This window comes from Brassica oleracea, chromosome C5 (assembly GCF_000695525.1).
Source record: "Brassica oleracea var. oleracea cultivar TO1000 chromosome C5, BOL, whole genome shotgun sequence".
NCBI classification, from domain to species: Eukaryota; Viridiplantae; Streptophyta; class Magnoliopsida; order Brassicales; family Brassicaceae; genus Brassica; species Brassica oleracea.
The window spans coordinates 15,277,302-15,286,525 of NC_027752.1; the positions used below are offsets into that span (position 1 = coordinate 15,277,302).

Below are 9,224 nucleotides of genomic sequence, written 5' to 3' on the forward strand. Positions count from 1 at the left end.
GTTATTATAATTACTTTAGAAACTAGATTTTTTGGACATGCAATTCACATTCTGTAATTTATAAGGATATAGCAAATTGAATATCTAATTTTTTAAAATATTTGTAACCGATGTATTTGTTGGAATAATTAATTATTTGATTACATTGATTCAACAATTATACGAATATTTAGTATTTCATATATTCAATTTTTATATTTTAACCAATATTCATTTAATCTCTACAAATAATTGTTTTTAAAAATAAAATAAAAATCCAAAATAATTTAAAATAACAATAATTTATTAAAATAATTTCTTTATTGAATATAATCTAATAACTAAAATAATTAACTTAATAAATATTTTTTTGTAAAACTTACATAAAATATGAAAGTTACATAATTTTAAAATATATATGTGTATAACGAGATCTGTCTGAATATCCCACCAGCATATAATTTTCAAAGTATAATATTTGATTCGTTTTGTAAAGTTAGGAATATTTAAAAGAATTGTTCGAGTCGAAAATGATAATAATCAAATCAAATATACTGATATTTTTCCAGTTCTAATAATTTATGTGAATTCAGTGTATATTTTGCATTATATATTATTATATAATGCTGTTTTCATAGGAAAATATTATGAAATACAAATATTGTAATTAAACCGTCACAAAGGTAAATATCAAAGCTTGCATTAGGGGTGGCCATGAATCGGATAATATAATAATTTTCAGTATTTGTTATTTACTTCATACTTTACGGATATCTGATTTTCCGATTTGCTTTGGTTCGAAAAAATACTGATATTCGGTTTTCCAGATATCTAGAAAATTTATAGATATTTGCGAATATTCACGGATACTTTATTTACTTTATACAATACAAATAAATCTACAAAACATTATAGAAATTTGTTTTCCTCTTAAAATAAACTTTACATAATAGAAAAGATAAACTAAAAATTAATGAAACAATGTGTTTTATGAATTTTTAAAATTAATAATTTTTACTTATAAAACAAATATTTTTAGAAAAATTGTAGTTTTCGTTAAAGATCTTTATTTTTTTCTTAATTTTATATTTCATAAGTAATTTTATATATAAAATTATATGTTAAAATAATAATTGTATAAGATTATACATTTAAAATTCTATATTTAGTCATAGATATATATCTATTTGTATATAAGCCAGAGCGGATCAGACATCCGCTTTTAGGTATTTAAGTATTTGTGATTTGTTTTGATTTTAACGGATATTAATTTTTAATATTTGATTTGCTTTGAAGACTTACAAATATATAAATTTTTTAGATTGAATCAAAAACGAATAACAAAACGAATGAAGTTAACGGATAAAATGTCTGGCTGCAGCGTGCATGTATTGAAGTATCCATTACTATGCAAATCAGAAATTTTCTCCCTTCTGACATGCAGGAAGCAATATAATAAATTTACATTTTAAAAATATTATTTGTCTATTTGAGCTAAATTGCATCATTATTTAAATAGTTAAAAATATCTATTTAACCAAATAATCTCTATATATACATTTCAGACTCTCCACCTTGCTTATCACCTTTACAACTTTCTCTCTCTAAAGATTTTAAAAGCTTTTTTCTTTCTTTCTCTATACTCTATAGAATACGATGGCTGAAACAACTCCAATCAAGCGCCACCGAGAAGAAGAAACTCTAGCCGACGAAGAAGCGACAAAGCGACAGAAGCCTTCTTCTTCATCTTCTTCCTCTTACAACGACCAGATTCTCTGTCTCCTCGACGATTCAGACGAACTTAACCGACCCAACAATGACCTAACTTCCTTTCTAAACGCTCTCCAGCAAGAAATCTCATCAGATGACAAAAACGCTGCCGTTTCTGGAGTCTCCAACGTTGAAGATTCGTCGACTTCCTGCGTTTCTTGGAAGGAAGACGATGTTGATGATGAGAACAATGAGAAAGTGATACAGCATCTTTTGGAAGCTTCTGACGACGAACTCGGGATCCCTACCACTGGTTTTGGCGAGAGTAATTATGACATGATTAAGAATGATATTAATCAGGATTACGTATATGGAAATAGTTTGTTAGATGGGTTCGGTGATGCGTTTTGGGAGCTTGAAGATGAAGCTGCTAATTATTATACATTGCTGCAATCTGAGTTGTTCTTGTAGAAAGCCTAATGGTAAATCTGGGGGGAAGTAAATCTAGAAGAAAAGGCCAGTTATAAGAAAAGTGGGTCGTTTTTTTGTATGGATATTAAATTTCATTTTTAAGGCACACTTCTTTTGTTTTGGCGGAACGAAATATCACTTTAATTGTTTGATTAATTTGCAGTGGGAAAAGAGATAATGATGTTATTTTCTTTCTTTATTCATAATAACTATTCCCTCCGTTTCATAATACTTGATGTTTTGTAATAGTATACAAAGATTAAAAAAATTATATTTCCCAAGAAAAATATTTTAAAGATATAATTTTAAAATCAGTTAACCAATTATAAAAAAGACTGTAAAATCTAATTGGTTGAACAGTTTCCAATAAAGTTAAAGTTAACCTTAAAATCTGAAAACTTCCTTAAAATCTCAAAACTTCGTGTAAATTGAAACAAAACAAACCTTCTTAAACATCATCTATATTAAAACGGAGGGAGTATATTTTTTACTCTCCCTGCTGTTTGCCGTTGAAAGATCATCGTAAAATACTACTACCCAAAAAAAAAAGGTACTACTACCCATGTGTTTTAGTGTTTTAGTATAAATTTACTGTGAATACTAGAAAGTGGCATATTGATGGAAACAACATAAAATAACGGTAAATAAAAAAGGTAAAAACCGAAAAACTTAACTAAGAGCATCATTAACCCACAACCCCATTAGATCTCTTAATAATTATTTTAATATTAAATGTTGATAAGAATTTTAGTTAAGAGACACATAGATTTTGTGCTCAAATGCTAGTTCTTAATTAAGAGTTTTAAAATAAAATTTGGTGTTGTGAATAAAAAGAGTGAACGGTGATTAAAGAGAGAACAAGAGTGTTGTGAAACTTTATATGGACTTTGAATAGAAAGAGATTATGAATCTTGTGTTGTAAAGTTACTTGGTATAGACTTTAAATAGAAAGAGATTATGAAATTTTATATGGACTTTGAAGTTATGTTAAAGAAAGAACAAGAGTGTTGTGAAGTTATATAAAAACTTTAACTAAAGTCTATGGACACAAAAGTACAAGAGATTGAAGAGGCTATACAAAGACACGTCGCAGTAACCAGCACCCATGTTGAATACAACCGCAAGCCTCTCGCTTCATCTCCCCATGCTGTCATGACTAGTCATCTGCTGCTGCTGCGCATACAGCAGTATAACAGCTGTCGGCTCGGGCATTAACCTAAGGACGTGAAGTCCAGCCATAGCGCAAGATCTCTCGATCCTAGTGAACTGGAACCTGGAGAAAGACACAGGAACCGTGAGCACCACATTGCATCACTTAACATCCAAAAACTAACTAAGACATGATTCATACAAGAATTGAAACTAGTTTCAAGTGTCTGCCTGATTCAAACCATTTTTATGCTGGTTCGGCCATTTAATCAGTGATTGGTTGTAACTAAAATTGATTTCATTACATCACTTAACATTCAAAAGCTAACTAAGACCTGGTTCAGACAAGAACATGAACTAGTTGTCAAGTGTCTGTCGGATTCTCTCAGGAGCTCACTCTCCTACCATCTCACCCAGTAACATAGCAAAATAAATATGAACTGATTAAGCTAAACCAAATTGGGAAAAACGCAGGGCTTACAAACCCAATGAAGAAGAGGGAACAAAATGGAATGACAAGACTTAGAAGAGACAAACCTGATCAAAGGAGAGATCTTTCACAAGTGGGTTTTGCAGTTGTAGCTTATTTAGAAGACTAGGGTTCATGGAGAGACGCACGAAGAAGTAGACAGAGTTTAGAAGGTGCGAGAGTAAAGGGATTTGATCTTCTAGAGCTTCCTAGAGAACTTCGGCGCTTCTCGGCGGCGCTGATGAACAATAAGCCCGAAACTATAATCTTCTTGCAGCAGCCGAACAGAGAGAGGGAAATCCCCTTTCTCTCTTTAAGACAAATCAAAACTTTCAATCAAGAAGAGAAAGAGACATGATCCAATAACAAACACTACACTGAGAACATTTACATGAAAATAACCTCCTCTTTGCCAGAGATATAATAAAAGTTGACAGCTTTACCAAATCAGAAACAAAGCCCATGAATCCATAGACATGTTTTTTTCTTCTACAACAAAATCCAATTTTCAGATGCAAACAAAGAAGAAAGAGAAGAAGAGAAGAAGTTACCTTCCAATTTTCAGATGCAAACAGAGAACGATCGTCGCCTCCGCTGAGTTGATGAGAGAAAGAGAGAGAAAGGGGATTGCTTGGTGTGTGTGTGTGTGTGTGTGAGAGAGAGAGAGAGAGAGAGAGAGAGAGAGAATTTCCCTTCTCATACAATGCTATTTTTTTTTTGACAGCATGAAAGGCTAAAGCCTATGAGACCACCGGTTCAGATAGCCAAACCGGGGGTAAAGAATCGACATATAGCATAGCTGAAGGAGAACTCCTCGCACCACGTGCAAGCTTGTCCGCCATTGTATTTTGTGCCCATGAGATATGTCTGATCATGAAGTTGGGGAAGAAAGTCTTACTGCGGCAGAATTCTTCCATGTGTGTAGCAAACGCCGGCCATTCGTCGGGTAAGGACACCATCTTCACCAATTGAGAACAATCCGTCACAAATACTACGTCTGAGAATTGCAGGGTCTTCATGCACTCCATCGCCCAAATCAATGCTTCACATTCAGCATGTAAAGGTGATAGGCTACGTCGAAGGTTCATTGCGCCCATCATTACGTCCTCCGAATTCATCTTCCGGCAATACCAGCCCTGGCCTGTGGACACATCTTGCTCTCTCCACGCCCCATCAATATAGCAAACTCGAGAGAACCTCCGTGTCTGCCAACTCATATCTGGCGGAGTAAATCCATGTTTCTCATGTACCAATAGTTGGGCCTCAGCCCAAAGTGATCCTTCAACTTCTGCTCTACGCAAAATTTCTTGAGGATTTATAGTCCTATTATTATGAATTTTGTCATTCCTATTTTTCCATATATACCACATAATCCATGGAAAATACTCCGAATCAACATCCGTTGGAAGTCTCCAAAAAAGATGATCCAGACTAGTAAAAACGGAGGAAGATGGAAAGATTCTGGGAGAGGAAGGGATCTGAGATAAAGCCCATGTTTGAAGTGCTGGTGGGCATTCAAACATAACGTGATAGATGGATTCCTCTTCTGCCCCACAAATACCACACCGGAGATCACACTCTATACCACGAGCGTTCAGATTTTTTGAAACTGGCAGTGTTCCAGACAAAGTTTGCCAAACAAAGTGTCTTAGTTTCGGTGGGCATTTGAGTTTCCAAGAATGTGCCAAAAGGGGTTTAACATTAGGTCCATAACTTAACACTTTTGGGCCTCGATCCGGGTATAAGGATTCTGTCTTAAACCCTGATTTCACCGAGTATTTACCTGAGTCTGTAAACAACCAGCCGTATGTGTCTGGCCTTTGTGTTCTACTAACTGCTATACCTCGAATGATCTTTACATCATCTGGATGAAAATATATATTCAGCAGATCCTCATTCCAGGAAGAATCAATGGGATTTATCAGATCTCCCACCATAAGCGACCTATTTAAAATTTGAGATTGAGTTTTTGGTAATGCTGACCTCGGGCGAGGAGCAGAGATCCAAGGGTCATTCCATACGGATATCGACTGCCCGGTTCCTACTCTTTTGATTAGCCCTTTTTTAACCAGAGATCTAGCTGAGCAGATGCTTCTCCATCCATAAGAAGAGGAGTAAGATCTGTGATCATCCAGAGGATGAGTATTCCGAAAATAACGACCCTTAAAAACCTTCGAGAATAAACATTCCGGTTTATCGATCAGTCGCCATAATTGTTTAGCCAACAAAGCCGTATTAAAGTCCTGCATGTCTCTAAAGCTCAAACCCCCATCGTTTTTATGGATGCAGACTTTATCCCAGGAGAACCAATGAATACCTTTTTTATTATTCCCACTGCTCCACCAGAAATGAGCATTATTTCCACTGCTCCACCAGAAATGAGCTAAGGTACTCGTTATTTTTCTGGTAACCCCTTTGGGAAGCCTGTAGCAGGACATCACAAAAGTTGGCATGGGTGATACCGCTGATTTTATTAAGACCTCCTTACCTCCTTTTGTGAGAAAGCGAACGTTCCAACTATTCTCTTTATTGTGTACCTTTTCATTTAAAAATCCAAATATCTGTATTTTTGAACCTCCAAGACTCTCCGGATACCCCAAATAATTCCCCATTCCTCTCAGATTTGTAATACCTAGGAGATTATGGATGTCTGTTCCCCGATCCGCAGGAACTTTATGCCTAAATTGAATCGATGATTTAGAAAAATTAATTTGCTTTCCTGAGACCTTTTCGTAATCTCTAAGTAATGTTAGTATAACACTACATTCCTCCATCGTCGCCTTGCAAAAGAATAAACTGTCATCTGCAAATAAAAGATGAGAAATTGATGGACTTGCACGTGCTATTTTTAGATTATGGATGTCTGTTCTATTTATCTTTAATTAACTTTTAATCAAAAATATCAGAAAACCTAAAAGCATCAGCATCGCTGATGTTCCTCTGTCACAGTTCTTTATGCATTTGTTTAATATTTAAACACAATACATTTATCTGCTTAAAGTTTAATACTTAAAAAAAATTGTTCATAAAAAATAAAAAAAGTCACACTAATAGGAGAAGAACACTTGTAAAAATGATCCCTTCCCGTGTGTGCAACGTTTCTTTACCAACATCCGTTTCTTATTTTTTCCTTAATATCTCTATTACTTTGTTATGCTTTATTATTACTAGGAGCGGAGCTCCGCGCAAGCGCGGGGATGTTAGAATTTGTTTATGTTGTTGTAGTTTAAAATGTTGATGAAGGTGTTTTGGAGAAGAAGAACGAAAAGATGTATAAGAAAAAGTGTGAAGAGATTTATATGTTCATATTAGTGGACATCTGCAATGTCTGTAATTCTTTTCACTGGAGGAATTGATGATTGCGAACACCACATGGTCGTATATCTATGGTGTATCATGCAAATAACTTGTTTTTCATTTTGTAACGACGTTTTTAAATATTACGTTAACCCTTCTCTTAGACTATTAAAATTTAGAAACTGGTATCCTCGGATGAGGTACATTGCCGAAATGGCCTTTTAAAAAAACTTGGAAATAGTGAAAATATTGCAAAGTCTGAAAGAGGAAATGCATAGTAATATAAAAATTCTTAAAAAGATGGAAGCAAAGCTGGGTTGTTGACGGTTTCATTGGTTTCAAACTTTCACTCGAGTGGGTGTTACCAACCATACTAAATATGATTATGAAATTTGAAAAAAACCCATAATAAATAGTACGTCAACCCCTTTTGTTAATTATTAAAATCATAAGGATCTTAATTAAACGAAACCGTCCAAATAGGAAAATAGTTGCAAAGTCTAAAATAGGATATGCATACATAGTACGCAAAGAAAATGTATTAAACGAAAGCAGAGTTGGGTTGACGGTGTGACAGCTCTTGGACGTTTACGGCCACTCTCTTTGCCCCCAGGAGTGGATGGATTTGGCTCATTGTCTTCACCCCTAATCTTGTTGCTGGCAGATGCCGATGCTTCACCACCTTCCACTTGAACAAACTGATCTTCACTGGTCTTGAAAGTCTGCCAAACAGTTTATCTTAAGTGATTCTGACATGACTTAGTTCATACCGCACTGTAAACAATAAATTATTATACCTCTGGAGTGATGTTGTCAAGGGTTGCAGAAACAGTGAATGTACGGTGGCTTGGGGTAAAATTGAACGGTGTCACACGTATCTGGAATACAAAATCTTTTCCGGCGAGGTCTGTAAGGCATTGTGGGAGTTCCTTGCTGCCACCACCACTTATCTGCAGTTGTAGCCAAGTTCAGGCAAGTTTAGAGCTTTTGTGACAATAGGCTGCGATCAGAGATGGTGCGAAAGTAAATTACAAACCTCATATAGAGTCAGACCAGCTGCATCTTTCTTAGTCACTTTAAGCATCTCCCTACAATCACAAAAGTGGCATTATCATTTCCATCATCAACCAAAAATTCAAGAAGGTACCTGCAATAAAAGGTGACATAAGAGATCGCAATGATGCAAAGAATGTTTAATCTTATACAGCTTGAAATAGTAATTTTTTTACTTTATAACTCCGGTGACGTTGGGATTAACACAACGATTGCAACGGAGAGAAGTTCCAATTTTGTCAAGCTTCATGCTACAACCAGTGCAATAGACAAAAGACCACCCATTTTGTTGCAGGAACTCAACAACCCGAGCCTTACGAATAAAATCAGCTTCATGTGTCTTCACCAAGGTAGTAGATGAACTATTTAGTTATTCTTATCTAAAACACAAGTTAAACTTACGGGGATCCATGAATACTACATGCTCGTCAGAATTGGAAATGAACTTGTTTAGCTCTCCTATTGAGACAACTTCCTTCTTTTTTATCCCTTCTTCGGTATCAATGCAGGGAAAACCTTCTCCTACTGGGCCTTCTAAGCTGGAACCAGATATCATAATACGTTAAGTAACCAACAAATTAAATTTTACTTCATCCAAAACACATAATGAGTTGATACCTGGCTATGAACTCAGCGATAGCTTGAAGGTCAGGGTCGAAATAAAATTTCATCGCTGGCGTTGAGTTGAGGAATAGGTTACCTGCAGAATGAAGTGTGTTTCGGAGATCATATGGTGGACCAACATAAAATTTCCAAAATAGATTTCAAGTTCACCAACCATGGCCAATGTGATGTCTGGGTTTACAATTTACTAACCTCCAAATATTTTGGGATTCACAGTAGTGGCCACCATGACAGACTGTGTCATATCACCAGAGTTAATGAGTCAGTTCGGCGGAACTTTTTTCCTCATTTATCTCACTACAAGAAAACATCGGTATTCTGACGGACATTCCGACGGAAAATGAAATCCTCGGAATTTCCCGAGGAATTTCCTCGGAATATACCGACGGAATTCCGAGGAAACATCAATCCGTCGGAATATTCCGAGGAAATTCCGACGAACTAGTGATCGATCGATGCGTTTTTGGACATA

At 35.4% G+C, this 9,224-nt stretch overlaps 3 protein-coding genes and 1 long non-coding RNA gene across 4 annotated transcripts; 1 reads left to right on the plus strand and 3 right to left on the minus strand.

Annotated features, from left to right (window-relative positions):
• Window positions 1-1,563: 1,563 nt before the first annotated feature.
• LOC106293305 lies at window positions 1,564-2,293 on the plus strand. Its single transcript, XM_013728967.1, has one exon. The coding sequence runs from the start codon at window positions 1,636-1,638 to the stop codon at window positions 2,158-2,160; it is 525 nt and encodes a 174-aa protein (XP_013584421.1). The 5' UTR covers window positions 1,564-1,635; the 3' UTR covers window positions 2,161-2,293.
• An 810-nt stretch (window positions 2,294-3,103) lies between these two features.
• On the minus strand, window positions 3,104-4,435 carry LOC106293421. Its single transcript, XR_001260469.1, has 2 exons — window positions 4,330-4,435; window positions 3,104-3,433 (listed from the first exon to the last, which is right to left on the minus strand). It is a non-coding gene; the product is annotated as an uncharacterized LOC106293421 (long non-coding RNA).
• Window positions 4,436-4,518: 83 nt separating this feature from the next.
• Window positions 4,519-4,995, minus strand: LOC106344603. Its single transcript, XM_013783952.1, has one exon. It carries the CDS (start codon window positions 4,993-4,995, stop codon window positions 4,519-4,521), a length of 477 nt encoding a protein of 158 aa, XP_013639406.1.
• A 2,488-nt stretch (window positions 4,996-7,483) lies between these two features.
• LOC106293643 lies at window positions 7,484-9,014 on the minus strand (the record flags this gene model as incomplete). Its single annotated transcript, XM_013729312.1, is given in 7 exon segments — window positions 7,484-7,797; window positions 7,873-8,025; window positions 8,112-8,163; window positions 8,305-8,468; window positions 8,550-8,667; window positions 8,747-8,828; window positions 8,945-9,014. Coding segments are annotated over 7 exon segments (861 nt in total), but the record flags the coding sequence as incomplete, so codon positions are not given.
• Window positions 9,015-9,224: the final 210 nt, after the last annotated feature.